General features: G+C 47.6%; 1 protein-coding gene and 1 non-coding gene across 2 annotated transcripts; one reads left to right on the forward strand and one right to left on the reverse strand.

Moving 5' to 3' along the window:
- Window positions 1-2157: 2157 nt before the first annotated feature.
- LOC119464333 (uncharacterized) lies at window positions 2158-9948 on the reverse strand. Its single transcript, XM_037725256.2, has 4 exons — window positions 9380-9948; window positions 6190-7014; window positions 4859-5018; window positions 2158-2602 (listed from the first exon to the last, which is right to left on the reverse strand). Exons 2-4 carry the CDS (start codon window positions 6951-6953, stop codon window positions 2270-2272), a joined length of 1257 nt encoding a protein of 418 aa, XP_037581184.1. The 5' UTR covers window positions 6954-7014; window positions 9380-9948; the 3' UTR covers window positions 2158-2269.
- Window positions 9949-11432: 1484 nt separating this feature from the next.
- Trnaw-cca (transfer RNA tryptophan (anticodon CCA)) lies at window positions 11433-11504 on the forward strand. Its single transcript has one exon. It is a non-coding gene; the product is annotated as a tRNA-Trp (tRNA).
- Window positions 11505-17042: the final 5538 nt, after the last annotated feature.

Consider the following 17042-nt stretch of genomic DNA (forward strand, 5'->3'; position numbering starts at 1 on the left):
GACTGATCCATCTGTGTAGAACTGCAGACTTCCTTCCAGCTCCTCGTGCAGTTTGCAGGCTGCAGCCTGTTGCAGTGATGCAGCTGGTGTCTGTCGTTTATTTGCTCCATTGAGCGAGGTGGACGTCCGCTGGTCGATGGTGTGGTGGAGGCAGCGCGATTGTCACAGGGGGGTCCATGATCACCTGCTCGTACAGCAGGCACAGACCTCCCATCCGTGAGGACGGCTGGCTACGGAGTCTAGCCAGCAGGTCTCCGCCATCCGGAGCACGATGAAGCAGTTGCTGCTGGCCGAGTAGAAGTCGCGCCCCCTCCCTCCCGCACTGCCTTCCCGCTTTCCTCATTTCGCTTGGGAGATGAGTCGCCAGTTACCCTTGCGCTCGGTCGCAAGATACGCATTTGGTGCCGCAGCTAAACGACGCCTCCCCTCCCTCCCTCCCTCCCGTCCCCCCACGGCCTTTCGCACGACGGAAGACATCGTGTTTGCTCTCCGCCGTGCATTCGCGCTCCGTGAAAGCGCGCGTCCCTCGCGCGCTTTCACTCGCACATACAGCATGCGGCGACGATTTTATCGCCGTTGGACTTCATGCGGAACCTCACGGCGATGACGACGGCAGAAATGCGCTTAAAGTGTCCATATAATTGCTATCGCAATAAAATTTGGAGGACGCGTAAGCTTCGCATTTAAGAGTGGGACGCGATAGCAATCAAAGATCCCTGAATGCTTGTCAGGCTTCCCGGCAACTGCAGCTTTTTTATTGCAATAGCAATTATATGGACACTCCAAAGCGGATTTCTGCCGTCAGCGTCGCCGTCACCGCGAGGTTCCGTATGACGTCAACGGCGATGAAATCGTCGCCGCGCTCCGGACGCTGTATGTGCGAATGAAAGGGCGCGAGGGACGCGCGCTTTCACGGGGAGCGAACGCACGTCGGAGAGAAAACGCGCGTTCTGCGCCGTGCTCCCTGAAGGGCTGCGGAATTAAGCGTCTCTTTCCACCATCACCGTATATAGAGAGCAAACGCTACTTCCGTCGCGCGAAAGGCCGTGCGGGGACGGGAGGGAGGGGAGGCGACGTTTAGCTGCGGCACCAAATGCGTATTTATATAAAAACGTTGCGAGGCGAGAAGGTGGGTAAGGTTTCTGACGCTGCTCGACGAGTGTCCCATTCTGATCTCGTCGAAAACCTCCGAGCCACCCCCAGAGGCACCGGCAACAGTCACCAACGCCGCGCGCGTTCGGTGCGAACGCGGGCAAAACGCCGACGGCGTCGACAACAGTTCTGCGCGTTGCTGGTGCTGCTGCATGTCCAAGTTTATACAGCTGATAAAACTACTATCCTTACTCCGTATAGCTCTCTACTATCGCAATTGATACTTCGCCTTTCGGGTGAAACTGCGACAAATTTTTTTCTACACCTTCACATCTGCGCGCCGCTGCCGTTTTACGCTGCCGAGGAGGCGAGCGCCATTTGGATGGCGTTTTTCCAAGTAACCTACCCGGGCGCGCCGCTATATGAATGGTAGAAATGCTGGAAAAGGGGTTTGCTTTTGAGTTTCCTCGTAACAGAATTGTTTTTTTCGTATGTTCAAATTACACCGACGCTCTCATGTCTGTAGATTATGGTTGTCGTACTTTACGACTTACCTGAAAGATTTTACGTTGAGAAATTTAATTTCTCAACGACCACACAACCACGGGGAGGGCTGTGTGGTCGGGGTGGTTCGGGATGATTTTCTCAGCCGCAGACGCCGAGAATGACGCCGGATTTTCTGCGACACGGGATTTTTCGTTAATAAATCATCATGCATAAATAAATATACATATGCAATAGGGCTTGGTGAGGGGTCCTTTAACACCGATTCCCACTTATGATTGCGCATTGACGAGCGTTCTTTCATCCCACATGGGACACTTAAGAATTTTTTTTTTTTTTTTTGAGAGGCACGGTACGATGCCGAGACAGGAACGTACCTACGTACCTACCGCAAAATGCTTGGGGTGAGCCAACGAATAATTCGCACTAAAACAATGCACAAGCAGTACAAAATACTGCAAGCTGTGCGTGGGGATCTTCGATACGCAAAGCCGCCACGTGGACGCGTTTCTGAAAACTGATTGACACTGATAAATATGAATTGTAAGAAAACACGATATTTTATTCAACTGAGCGAGAATAATTTGAGATCGTTTATTTAAAGCGTTAGCTTTAAGAAGAATACAAAGAAGATATTTAAAAAACAAACACACTAAACTCAATAAAGACAAGGCTAAAAGCTGTCATAACGGCGGCGGTTGGGGTTAAACTTGGCAGGTTCCTCCAGTACTTCTTCGCCTTGGGTGCGCTTGAAGTTCATGGCCCAATGCCGCGCCTTGGCGCGTTGCGATGGGTCGACTTCCGCGAACTGTAGTCGCTGCCACAGCTGATGGCCGGGGTCAGGCGCTACGATCGCAGTCAGCCTCATGGCGTAAGCCAGGTTCTCTTCAAATTCTAGATACATGAAAAAGTGTTTGTTGGCCGCACGGCACCATGGTTTGGTTCTCTGCGTCGGTTCTTCCGCGCCTTCCAGGAACACTTCGACGCGGTGGCTGGATACCGTGACCTGAAATCGGAAATTCATAAAAATAAGCGATCGTTATAAGCCTTTGTAGGCGGTAAATATTCTGATTCACACTACCTGTCACCACTAACACTGGTAGGGTGCTACGCCATGCTCTAACTCAGATTCGAAATGTTACGGTGTAATCTACCCCATATTCTGAACAAACACAAGTTCACAGAGAAGGGATTGCGCGCGCCTGAGAAAAATCGGCTAGGCTGTATCCAATCATGTACCATCCCGCCGCACTCGTACACGATTAGGACTCCTATGCATGTCAGCAAATCTGCGCTTCCGCTCCCTATGGAGAGGGACGCGTTGTGCCATTGTCAAAGTCTGACAGGTCAACGCGTGGTGACCGTGAGACAGGGTGGTATCCCTGTCTCACGTTTCTCGAGTCTCGATCTTCACGCCATTTCTCGACCGCACGTGTCGAACGCAGGGAAGCCATGGCCGAGCAAGCGTGAAATTTCTGCAGCAAATCGCACCCTTGTAGGCCTTGTAACTCCTGATGAGCACCAGTATGAATTTGATAAATTATGCCCACTAAACAGTGAGCTCTCTCAAACACTACTATTCCTGCTCGGGTGGACAAACGTATACTGCCGAGCTACAAATCTCTGGACGCCGCTCGCGAGGCTAAATTTAGCTCCAATCGCGCCACGCGTGGCACGATGAGGGCCCATGATAGAATGTGTAAGCGCGACTGAACGAACGAGGACATAGAAAGCAACAGACACACACAGACAGCGCTTTACGTCTGTTTCTTTCTACTGTCCTCGTTCAGACGCGCTTACACATTCTATCATGGATTCTACCCAAATAGCCCGCCAACGTGTTTTCAACGATAAGCGCCATCTGTGCATGCGACGCATGCGTGATCTAGTATTGGCTTCTCTCCTCTACACAACGATACCAAAGTAAGGTGCATGGATAGCACGGTTGCAAAAATATAATAATGCTATAACATGGTCTCGTTACATCCGGTTTTTAGCACTGACCGATTTTGAAAGACTTTTCACGTCAAACGATTGCGTTTATTCTCTCAGTAGTAGGTCTTATTGTATTGCTTTCTGATGTTAAGTAGTTCTTTTATTTGAACACCAAGACTGCGATGTTGTGCTGTACTTGCGATGTGCTCCATGGTGGTTTTCAGTATCGTATTTTTTTCTGTTCATTTGCGTAGACTGTATATTGATTACTGTATCCAGTGAATACACGTAACGCACAATTTTATCATTGTACTTACATTCTATTGCATGTTACTTTGGCTGCTTTATGTTTATCTAGGTTTTAACACTGCACAAATTTCGTCCACATGGCTTTATTCTATAGTATATATGTTTCTTCCACGTCGCCACAAACATATGGGATACGGGGCTGGACAAGCTGTCTTGGACCACGCTTTGCATCGTCTTCCTCATCGTATACCTTGTGCATATCATGCGCAGGAGGAGGACAAGTGTTGCTTGCTGCAGACGGACCTAGCCTTGCAAAAGTTGCCGGCAAGCGCTCCACCCGAGCGCCACCTATCAAGTGTGGTAAGGTCTGAGGTCTGAAGCCCTTCACATTATATCTGGTAACATAAGGACATCTGGTTAACTCAAATGAATACTAACAGCGAGGATGGATTTCAAACGAAGCGCCACAGCCTGCGCGCCATCCATTCCACGTCGACCCACGGGCACTACCATTTGCACTGTATAACTCCGCATCACGAAGGCATTTTAGGAGGGCCCGAAGCGGAGCCTCTCCTAAACATCCAGTGTCATCGCGGAAACAAAGTGTCACTAGCACTTGTGTGGGACTGTCTCGCACTAGAGTTCATCTAACTTTACGCTCCGTGCCAAACTTAAGCACTCCAACAAATAATGGTTGATGACGTCAACAGCTTGATAATGCGCACACGACGATGACCATGCATTTAAGTCCTGTTTTGCGCGGCCAAGCTAAGAGGTTTCGCTGATACAGTACAGATGTGATAGTCTCACAAGGTAGTCACACAAGATATACAGTCGCTAGTAATATTTTGGAGACCACAGATGCCGCGACAAAATTTTCCTTGTTCGCAGGCTAGGCCGGCACATCAAAATCAAGTTATAATGCCCACGTGTAAATGTTCAAGCAAAGCAACGTGCACTCTCACAGTTTCATTTGTATTGGACGGCTGTGCTAGAATACATTTTTGCTTATGGTGTGGTCTCGATAAAGTTTTCTTCCTATCGTACGTGCTGTGGCAAAATAAACGCAAACTCAAACCTCTGGATCGCCGGAGATTTCTTCTGCTCGAAGCTTCCGGTTGAGCAAGGCGGCTCCGATCCCGGTCTTTTCCTGCGCCTCGTAGAGCAGCTCGACAATTTCGAGCTGACCGAACTTCGCTCCCTTGAGGAAGCCTTCCTCCAAGAACTTCACGTCGGCACTGTCATCCAAAAACGACAGAAGATGAAGACTATACTCGACGTGATAAACAGTCGCCGAGCAAGGATCGTCTCTGCATGGAGTCATCGTTTCGCAACAAGACTCGTCTTCGTCAGGGCACACAATTGACGAACAAATCTGTCCTGACGAAGACAAGACGTTCCTTGTTCAAGCGATGTTGATCACTTGATGTCGCCACTGTGAGAAATGTAACGCATGCGGGTAAGGCAAGATTCCAGTAAACGCAGGTAAAACAACGCTGAAGAGGATTAGCCCGAATAGACAGGCGAGAATCCAAGTAGAAGGTTTTAAAGCGGTCGACAAAACAAATATTTATGGCGATACTCTCACATGCACCCTACCCTCAAAGCGACTCCTTACCACTGTGTGCATACTTCCGCCTCAAATCACATAGTCGAGATGCAAGTGCTCCTTAGCTGTAACGTTATAGAGTGCTTGTTTTTGCGTATTTGCTGCGTAGAAACGCAACAGGAAGGGAATACAAATGCAAATGTGCAAGCTTACGTTTATTTGGGTCACTCATTCACAGAGAACCCTTATTATGAGAAAAAGCTAACGAAACAATCAAGGTAGGTTCGAGGGCATTTATGCAGGAAAACCACCGTTACTAGATTACTTTGCAATCTAGTAACGTTGCAGGAAAACGGCGGTAGATTAAAAGAAACGATTACAGCGTATATTCTGGTTGACATCAAAAGGGTGAAGTCGATTTGGGCAGGCCTTGTAATGCGTACGACAGACAACTGGTGGTCTATTAAGAGTTACAGACTGGGTGCCAAGAGAAGGGATGCGCAGTCGAGAACGGCGGATAATTAGGCATAAGATGGTGTCATCCGACTCTAGACAGGGTCACTAGAGATAGCGGAGAGAGGTCTTCGTGCTGCAGTGGACAAAAGTAGGCTGATGATGAAGTTACAAATAAATTTCCCCACTTCTATAGTAGTACTTTAAGTTCATTTACCAAGTGCAGCCGAGCTCAGTATGAGTTCAATCACAAAGACGCAGTTCATTCTAGGTGTCTTCAGGATAACGAAACGCTCGACTGTACACACATGACAAATGTAATTATATTGGGCGAGATGATGCACCCGCTTTTAACGAAAAATAAGTAGAAATATTTTTCCTCAACAACAAGCACGAAGTATATTTACCTCGGTGCAGCATCCTTCGCGTTGGCGTGGAAGCAGTGCTGGCCGAGTACCAGTAGCACAATATAAGGTTTCACCTCACTGCCAATAGAGTGGGCTTTGCGAGAGAGTTCGGTGAGGAATCTTCCTCTGGGACAGAATACTTCCCCTTCGAACGATGTCGGCACTGCTGCGGAAAGCGCGCTCTCCATCCGGGTCCGGAAGAACTCCTGCAAGTTCACCGCCGGCTTGGCTACGATCGTGGCTAGCGCGAGGCTGTAGAAGCCGATGATCAGTCCGGCCTCGTTCAGGGCCGCCCGGGAGTCGCGACTCTTCCGTAGCAGGTCGGCCACGTAGTCGACGAAGCCTGGCGACGAAGGAAGCGGCTCGACGGGCTCCAGTGTGCGCGAGAACAGCCGCGGCCTCTTGGCGAGGTCCAGGACAGGCGTCAGGACGTTCGGGAACGGCCGGTCGATGGGATCACGGAGCTTGAAAATATCCGCGTACAGCGGCGCCTCCGGGTTCGAAGCAGACGGCGTGGCGACCACGCACTCGAGCATGAGGTGGTCGAACGAGTCGCGCCACCTGCAGGAGGCGAGTACACGGAGCCACGACGCATACAGCGACCTCCTCACATCGTCTCCCGGGTACTTGACGCCCTCAAGGACTTCCCGGGCGCCCTTCATGGCGAGGACGTCGTTCCAGTCGGTGCGCGTGTCCAAGTAGACCATGCCATCGGGGACCACCTTGCGGGTGAAAGAGTAAGCCAGCGGTGTGTACGCGGTCATGGCTGAAGACAGGACGTCCACTTGGATCTTTGATGCGGGTCGCGGCTGTAGGGTAGGCTGCCTGCCGAAGATGAAACACCGACGGGAAATGTTTCAAGTTCACTCGGTTGGACGACAAGCGCTGTTCTTTTTACATACATGATTCACCAGTAACTCTCTCCAATTAGCCCATCTAGCCTCCGCAAGCGAAATTCCTTCCCTGCGTTCTCCTCTACCGAAACCCGAGGATTGCGGAGGACGCATATGTCACGGGCCCTGCCCTCATTTTTAACGCGATAGCGTTAAGGGCCCCGTGTCGCAGAAAATCCGGCGTCGGTGTTGGCGTCGGCGTGCGATGTCGGTGTCCGTGGCGAAGAAAATCATCCCGAACCACTCCAACCGTGCAGGCCCTCCACGTGGTGCAAGGTTTTAGTGAACAAAAATTGAATTTCTCACAGTGAAATCCGTCAAAAAAAATGGTAAAGTACGACTTAACCACAATCTTCAGAGAAGGTGGCGTCGGACTGTTATTTGAATGTAAGAGAAAACATAATTCTGTTACGAGGAAACTCAAACACTAACCCCCTTTCCAGCATTTCTACCAGACCTACAGCTGCGAGCTCGGGTAGCTTACTTGCGAAAATCATATCCAGATGGCGCTCGCATCTTGGGCAGGTTTGCTGGCATCGAGGCACCCTAGGGCAGGTCAAATTGGGACTTCGCCTGCCTAATGCGTTTTTGGATACGCGCGCGCGTCGGGGCAATCTCAAACAAAATAATAAAAAAGGGTGCTAGGGCCTTTATATTTTTAATATAACACGACTTATATTGCCCCTGTAAAAACGTCTTCCCAGCAATGCATTTCTGTTTAAAAGTGAAGCCGAAAAGGGGATCGGTGTAAGCTGGTCTAGCTTACCACGTTCTGTAATGCAGTGGGAGGGTAAGCTTACAACGAGGTCCGATAACGGGGCTGCTTTGTTCGTCTCGTGTCGCGCAGCGCACGATTTTGCGCGCTGTGCACGACCTCACTAGCGGTATACAGTATGTCAGTGCTACACGAACACTTGAGGCAGACACAAGCGGATCACAGAGCATGATCGCGCGCTGGAACACGGTAGCAAATGACATACTTTCGTTGTCTGCGCACCCGACTGCACGACGTGGGAACAAGCAGAAGCCCGCGAATAGACGCGAAGTGCTTCGAGCAGCCAGTCGCGCTGCAATTAATGTTGCGTGTATTCGCGGGCTTCTTTCACACTCGGAAAACCACTTTTAGGCAGCACGTATTGAGCAACAGAAAGCTGCATCGGGAGTATTTCATGCTGCTCTACAATTTCTTCATTGACACTTTTCACCTAATTATGTTTGAGAAGTTGATTAAGACTAATTATGTAATTAGGCGGAATGTAAAAAGTAATCAATCTCCAAACGACGGCAAATAGCATTACATTGGTTCTGTCCAGCTACGCGGCATTTGCGCATTTTTAAATATTGGTGCATGATAGTTGAGACGGTAGATTCCTCGTTGGCGTTACATAATTCTCGTCGCACAGGCGCCGTACGTCGCACAGACTTTCTCGCGCCTTACGGCGTTCTTCTTTAAAATAACAACACTTATTTTCCCGGGGGAGCAGTATGGGCCGTGGAGACCGGGCCTGCTCATACATCCCGTGCAACGCTGTGGATGCTACGCAAGAAGTGCGGTCACTAAAATTTATCACTCCGCGCGAGCTTGCACGTGAGGCTGCCTCGACGGGGCTGCAAATAAAGAACGAAAAGCTAATTGATCTAAAATAACGTGTTACGAGCCGTATGAGTACATCGCTTGTTTGTTTGTTTCTAAGGGTAAATTCATTTTTTTTTTCGTTTAGAAATGAGCTTATATAGAGAGCACATTCACATATATCGGTCACTAAACAGCGAACTATATCTAAGGGCAAACGCAGCCACTGCAAAAAGTATCTCAAGCCTCCACATCGTTGCACCTGATGTGTGAAACGGAGTATAGGCTTTGGGTATACTGCTTTCCGTGACTTTTTAAAAGCCCCCTTTTAGTTCAAAATTTCTTGAAATGTCACGGAGAGCAGCATGCGAAAATCCTCGCAGGAGCCAAGATGCTGCTCCAGGAGAGCAGGCCCGGTCTCTACTACGGCCCCTACTGCTCCCCCGGGGAAATAAGTGATGTTATTTTGAAGGTAGAACTCCGTAAGGCGCGAGAAAGTTATAATCCGGCATGACTGACTCAGCACGAGCGCTGCAGGCGCGAGAAAGTCTGTCCGACGTGCCGCACCCATGCGAGGAGAATTATGTAACGCCGACGAGGAATCTACCCAGCTAATACTGACAGCATGCTTTCCACCGGGGGAGCGCGTTAAAACACTTATAATTAACGTCAGACCACACTTCGATTTCTTTTGAGGGCTAACGAAAATAAAGGAATTGCTTACCGATAGGGGAGCGCAACGTCGACGAAACAACCTCGAGCAGCAGCGGCACTCGCGTCACGCGCTAGCACTGCAGACAACCACTACGCGTTCCGAGGGCTCTGAGACTTGAGACGACTTCGACACACACCACCGTCGCCACCGTTCGCAACGCTCTCTCCGCCAGGGCCCCGACAGTTAGGCGCCGAATGGCCGGGGGCGCCGACACGTAGGCGCCGTCCGTAGAGCGCTGTGCGGAAATACACGGTATTGCGTGGTAGCGTTACCGCCGAGGAAGGGGAAAGCGTAGCTATTGAAAACGCTGCAGCGATTTCCCATTTGCTCAGCTCTTGCGGAAGTTTAGACTTGGCGAAATAAAATGTTAGTTATCTTCACCGTCGCGGTGCGAATGTCCACGGAGGAACGAGGTCAGGAATTTTCGAAAGCCCGGCGTTGCAGAGTCTCTGGGAAGTAAAACACACCAAGACTGTACTCGCAGGTCGAAGTGCGTGCTACATACTAGAGCCACGCCGTAATATTCATTTACGTACGGATTCGGGGGTGATGTAACGTTAGCGTGCATACAGCGTGCAGAGAGAGAACTGACGCTTGCGGTGTCCATGCGCCGTTTATTCTTACAACTCCGTTCCCACGTTCCCGGCGCCACCAGCGCGGGTTCTCCGCTGCGCAGGATCGTCTTACGGGTAATGTTTCTTTTTTTTTTTTTTTTTTTTCCTACCGGCCGCTGGAGCATCACCTCCACTTTTGCCGCCATCGGCGTCGCTGGTCGCATGACTCGCAGCCTACGATACAGGTGAATGCTGCTTTAAAACCTTATCTTTACAAGCGACTAGCTGTCTTTGCCTCCTTTGTCCATTTTCGTGGCTGGTCGGGGGTCTATGGTCGGTGGTCGGACTCAGCAAGGAAAACCTCCTTCGTTCATTTTCCTGTCTCCCCCCCCCCCCCCCCCCCTGAAATCTTAGTAACGATGTTACTAAAAGTGAGTGTTACATTTAGTGAGTAACGCTGTTTTATTTTGATTAATGAAACGTACTGAGATGAATCGTCCGAAAATTATTATACTATTAGAAACGGGGATAACCGATATTTTAGTTGGCATTACGAGAAAAAAAGGAGCTGGGCACGCCATTTAATGCGTATAGGATGGATAACCGGTGGACCATTAGAGTTACAGAATGGATACCAAGAGCAGGGACGCGCAGTCGATGACGGCAGAAAACTAGGTGGGGTGATGAATTCAGGAAATGTGCAGACGCAAGTTGGAATCAGCTAGCGCAAGACAGGGGTAATTGGAGATCGCAGCATATTAACCGCCTGCGTTCACATCAGGACACGTCATAACCACCCACAGAACCAAATGTGTCCGCTTATAAAGCAGTCACCTTCCCTAGTTTACCCGACTAGGGAATCTGATGACCTTGGTGTGGCTAATCAGAGGGGTTGTATTGTTCACAGAACTTCGCTTCTAACGTTGCATCCTCGCCCTCGCATTTTCTGCCACTGCGTGGCCATCTGGGAACCGAGATCGTTGCCGTTCCCACGGTAGTAATTCCTCCAAGTTTGCCTCGCATCAATCCCTGGCATCTCCGTGACGGTCAGCTTGTCATGGTTGGTGTCGGGCGCTGTCGCCGTCTGGACGGCGCTGATGAATGGGGCTGCCTCGGGGACAACACCCAAAGGATGCATGCACACTGCCGATTTGGGGCGCTTGTTTGCCCGTCACCGTCGGCGTCGGGCACTGTCGCCATCTGGACGACGCTGATGAAAGGGGCTGCCTCGTGGGAACGTCCAAGGTATGCACTGTTCCAGACTGAGGCGTAACACGCGTCCGACTCCGGATCGGAAGGTTGAGTGTTCGAATCACATCCGGGTCAAAAACATTTTTTTCCCTTCTGCTAAGGCATTATCTCTTCATCTGGTTGTCACTCGGCTACATTATTGCGATAGGCTAAGGGCATCATCATCATCTTAACTGAATTTAGAATGCGCTCCGATCGTTCATTTCAGATAGTATAATGCAGCTTGGACAAAGATGCGCATTTGCAAATTTTCTCGTGACTCGGTGGCGCAACGGTAGCGCGTCTGACTCCAGATCAGAAGGTTGCGTGTTCGAATCACGTCCGGGTCATAAAAATTTTTTTTCTTCTGGTCACGCATTAGCTCTTCATCTGGTACTGGTTGTCACTCAGCAGCATCAATGCGATAGGCTAAGGGCATCATCCGCACTGCATTGAGAATGCGCTCCGATCGTTCATTTCAGATAACCATATACTGCATGCAGCTTGGACAAAGATGCGCATTTGCAAGTTTTGTGGTGACTCGGGGGCGCAACGGTAGCGCGTCTGACTTCAGATCAGAAGGTTGCGTGTTCGAATCACGTCTGGGTCAAAAACATTTTTCCCTTCTGGTAAGGCATTATCTGTTCATCTGGTTGCTCACTCGGCTACATCCCCACTGAACACACAATGGTCTATAAGCCGTCCTCAAGACGTCTTGACAAGATAAGCAACACGTCTTGAAATACCATTTTGATCGTTTACAGGACGCCTTGGCTATCGAAGTTAAAAAACTTCTTCGAGACATCTTACCTAGATATTGTCGGTCTTCTTAAAACGGTTTTTATATTCATTTATTCCCCTTACAACGAATGACTGGAACCACCTTCCTGATGCTATCGTGTCAATCGAAGACAGCGCACTTTTCCGCCGACCATTGTTTGCTCTTTTTCAACTGTGGCCATGCACGTGGCCACATGCGCTGTATTTGCGCTGTCGCGCCGTATTTTTTATTTTTTATTTTGTTACGTTCATATGTCGCTAGATTTATATAAATTGAATATCATAGTATTCTTGTTATTTGATTTCTTAATGATTAATTCCGTGCACTGCACATGTCGCTTGCATTATATAAATCGGTAGTAATCATTGTTGTTATTCGCATGTATCCCACTCCCCTCTATAATGCCTTGGCGCTTGAGGGTATGTCAAATAAATAAATAAATAAATAAATAATAAATAAATAAATAAATAAATAAATAAATATATAAACGCCTTGTAGCCGTCTGTAAGACCGTCTAATGCAACGCCAAATTTGGGATATCAGACGTTTCACAAGACATCTTGTAGACGTCTCAAAGACAGCTAGAAGACGTCTTCCAAGACATCTTGGGAACGTTCTGAAAACGGCTACAAACGTTCTGCTGGACGTTCTGAGGATGCCTTGAAAACGTTTTTAATGCTTTAAACATCTGGTAAACTAAGGCATGGCCTTTTCTAGTCGCTCGTATTTAGCTAACTAATCCCTAAATTTCGTTTTACAGTATTTATAGTATTACAAAAGATAGTGGAAGTGAAAATATACTTAGTTAAAGTTCAGAGGACGTGAAATCTGAACACGACGTAGGTTATTTCAACAGAGAATATACTCCATGAAGTTACCAAGTCGTCACTTTGAGGAAAAAAGTGAAGAAACAAATAAGCAATAAACATAGTGACTGTGAATATATACATAGTATATAAAGTACAACGGACTTGACCTCTCTATGCTTTAGTTCAACAACTAATCTATTGTCAGCTAGGGGAAGCACTAGCACGAAGATGACATTTTAAATAGTCTCTAGAAGCTAAAATTAGGACATATTGCAATCCAGATGGTCTGTCTCCTTCCGATGTCAACTATCCAACGAAATTTTGCTTAGCCTCAGTGATCTGGCTAGGAACGGCATACACTGCCCATTACGGTCCGGGAAGAGCCAATATAATTTTACTTACCTTGTCAACACTGACCTAGATTTGCAGATGGAATAATATCAGACTCCTGCATCACTGTTACAGAAGTTTTCCTTGCATGGATGTTTGGCACGCACAAGGATTTAGATACACAAAACACCCTTCCATTATAGCATTAATTATAAAAGAAGTGAGTGTCTCCCTGTTATCTGCTAAATAGAGAAATCAATGAGGATGTTCCTATTCCTCGCAATATTGAGAAAAGCTTGGCTTTACCGACAGCACCAATCCCTATGGCCCATTTCTTATAACCCACCATAGCATCACTGAAATATTGCAAAGCCACAAAAGCGATAAACACGTGTCAAAGCCATGCTTGACATAAAGCATGATTAATCACACAAATGAAGCGCTAAAGTGGCCAAAGGTTTCACATAATTTTAATAAATTAATAGCACGTCACTACATAAGCAAAATGTTTCTAATGCACCTCCTATAGTTTTGTATTGTGGCTGTCTGTTATCACAAATTGCTCACTTCACGATTCAGGGAGCTGGCTTAGACAGTTCCACAGGCTAATGCACCTGCAGAAAATTCAGCGTGTTTCAGTGATGCTTGACCTCAGATGTGGCACCTGCAATTAGAAGGTAAGACACAAGATTAACAAATATGTTACAGTGAAACTTCGTTATAACAAAACGGGATATAACAAATTACTGTATGCAACAAAATGAGATTCCCGCTGAAATCCTCGAAGATATCCTTGTTTTTATAACGTCGTTTCAACGAAGTAAAATTATCCTGCCAATAGATACACCAAACTTGATTTTTCTCCGAAACAAGAAATGCCAGACCCTTGCAGGCTCGCTTCTGTTTTCCGCAGAGTAGAGCACACATTCGGTGCCGACGTTTAGAAAAATTTAGGTATTTGCGATGAATTCACCGTCGAATACTGGTCCTTGTCACAACTACGCGTAGTTGCGCATAAGCAGACTCTAGATTGCCATCGCAATTTCTCTCACTGGGGCACCGCTCAGGCCAGTTAGTGCAGCTATCCCACTGAACACAAGACGTTTTGTAGCCGTCTTGAACCAGCCAAGATGAACTAGAACGTCTACAACTATTCAAGACGGCTACGAAACGTCTTTATATGTACGTCTTGAAGACGTCTTGCGGAGTACAGCCTGAAGGCATCTTGTTAAGCCGTTTTAAGCTACCATCTTGATAAGACGGCTAGGAAACGTTTTGTGAAAACGTCTCGAAGATATCTGTGCGGATCCTTATCCACATACCCACTGAACACAAGACGTCTTGTAGCCGTCTTGGACCAGCCAAAATGAACTAGAGCGTCTACAACTATTCAGGTCGGCTACAAAACGTGTTTATAGGTACGTCTTGAAGACGTCCTGCGGAGGATGGCTTGGAGGCTTCTTGTTAAGCTGTTTAAGCTATCATCCTGCTAAGACGGCTAGAAAACGTTTTGTGAAGACGTCTCGAAGATATCTGTGCGGATCCCTGTCCAGATAAGCCTATAGCCCAAGAAAATATTGTCTCAGCAAGGTCGAATAGGTTCTCTCGAAAGCGCTGGTTCATCGCGTACATCACTTCCCACGCACGCGCTGACGTTGATTTACGCGATAGCTAAACTGATAAGCCGAGAATAACTTTCTCGAAAAAATGAAAGAACGCCAAGCCTATAGCCCAAGAAAATATTGTCTCAGCAAGGTCGAATAGGTTCTCTCGAAAGCGCTGGTTCATCGCATACATCACTTCCCACGCACGCGCTGACGTTGATTTACGCGATAGCTAAACTGATAAGCCGAGAATAACTTTCTCGAAAAAATGAAAGAACGCCAAGCCTATAGCCCAAGAAAATATTGTCTCAGCAAGGTCGAATAGGTTCTCTCGAAAGCGCTGGTTCATCGCATACATCACTTCCCACGCACGCGCTGACGTTGATTTACGCGATAGCTAAACTGATAAGCCGAGAATAACTTTCTCGAAAAAATGAAAGAACGCCAAGCCTATAGCCCAAGAAAATATTGTCTCAGCAAGGTCGAATAGGTTCTCTCGAAAGCGCTAGTTCATCGCATACATCACTTCCCACGCACGCGCTGACGTTGATTTACGCGATAACTAAACTGATAAGCCCAGAATATTTATCTCGAGAAAATGAAAAAAAATCGCCAAGCCCAAGAAAATATCAGTAAGGTCGAATATGTTCTCTCGAAAGCGCTGGTTCATCGCATACATCACTTCCCACGCACGCGCTGACGTTGATTAACGCGATAGCTAAACTGATAAGCCGAGAATAACTTTCTCGAAAAAATGAAAGAACGCCAAGCCTATAGCCCAAAGAAATATTGTCTCAGCAAGGTCGAATAGGTTCTCTCGAAAGCGCTGGTTCATCGCATACATCACTTCCCACGCACGCGCTGACGTTGATTTACGCGATAAGCTAAACTGATAAGCCGAGAATAACTTTCTCGAAAAAATGAAAGAACGCCAAGCCTATAGCCCAAGAAAATATTGTCTCAGCAAGGTCGAATAGGTTCTCTCGAAAGCGCTGGTTCATCGCATACATCACTTCCCACGCACGCGCTGACGTCGATTTACGCGATAGCTAAACTGATAAGCGAGAATAACTTTCTCGAAAAAATGAAAGAACGCCAAGCCTATAGCCCAAGAAAATATTGTCTCAGCAAGGTCGAATAGGTTCTCTCGAAAGCGCTGGTTCATCGCATACATCACTTCCCACGCACGCGCTGACGTTGATTTACGCGATAGCTAAACTGATAAGCCGAGAATAACTTTCTCGAAAAAATGAAAGAACGCCAAGCCTATAGCCCAAGAAAATATTGTCTCAGCAAGGTCGAATAGGTTCTCTCGAAAGCGCTGGTTCATCGCATACATCACTTCCCACGCACGCGCTGACGTTGATTTACGCGATAGCTAAACTGATAAGCCGAGAATAACTTTCTCGAAAAAATGAAAGAACGCCAAGCCTATAGCCCAAGAAAATATTGTCTCAGCAAGGTCGAATAGGTTCTCTCGAAAGCGCTGGTTCATCGCATACATCACTTCCCACGCACGCGCTGACGTTGATTTACGCGATAGCTAAACTGATAAGCCGAGAATAACTTTCTCGAAAAAATGAAAGAACGCCAAGCCTATAGCCCAAGAAAATATTGTCTCAGCAAGGTCGAATAGGTTCTCTCGAAAGCGCTGGTTCATCGCATACATCACTTCCCACGCACGCGCTGACGTTGATTTACGCGATAGCTAAACTGATAAGCCGAGAATAACTTTCTCGAAAAAATGAAAGAACGCCAAGCCTATAGCCCAAGAAAATATTGTCTCAGCAAGGTCGAATAGGTTCTCTCGAAAGCGCTGGTTCATCGCATACATCACTTCCCACGCACGCGCTGACGTCGATTTACGCGATAGCTAAACTGATAAGCCGAGAATAACTTTCTCGAAAAAATGAAAGAACGCCAAGCCTATAGCCCAAGAAAATATTGTCTCAGCAAGGTCGAATAGGTTCTCTCGAAAGCGCTGGTTCATCGCATACATCACTTCCCACGCACGCGCTGACGTCGATTTACGCGATAGCTAAACTGATAAGCCGAGAATAACTTTCTCGAAAAAATGAAAGAACGCCAAGCCTATAGCCCAAGAAAATATTGTCTCAGCAAGGTCGAATAGGTTCTCTCGAAAGCGCTGGTTCATCGCATACATCACTTCCCACGCACGCGCTGACGTTGATTTACGCGATAGCTAAACTGATAAGCCGAGAATAACTTTCTCGAAAAAATGAAAGAACGCCAAGCCTATAGCCCAAGAAAATATTGTCTCAGCAAGGTCGAATAGGTTCTCTCGAAAGCGCTGGTTCATCGCATACATCACTTCCCACGCACGCGCTGACGTTGATTTACGCG

This window comes from Dermacentor silvarum, chromosome 9 (genome assembly GCF_013339745.2).
Source record: "Dermacentor silvarum isolate Dsil-2018 chromosome 9, BIME_Dsil_1.4, whole genome shotgun sequence".
NCBI lineage: Eukaryota > Metazoa > Arthropoda > Arachnida > Ixodida > Ixodidae > Dermacentor > Dermacentor silvarum.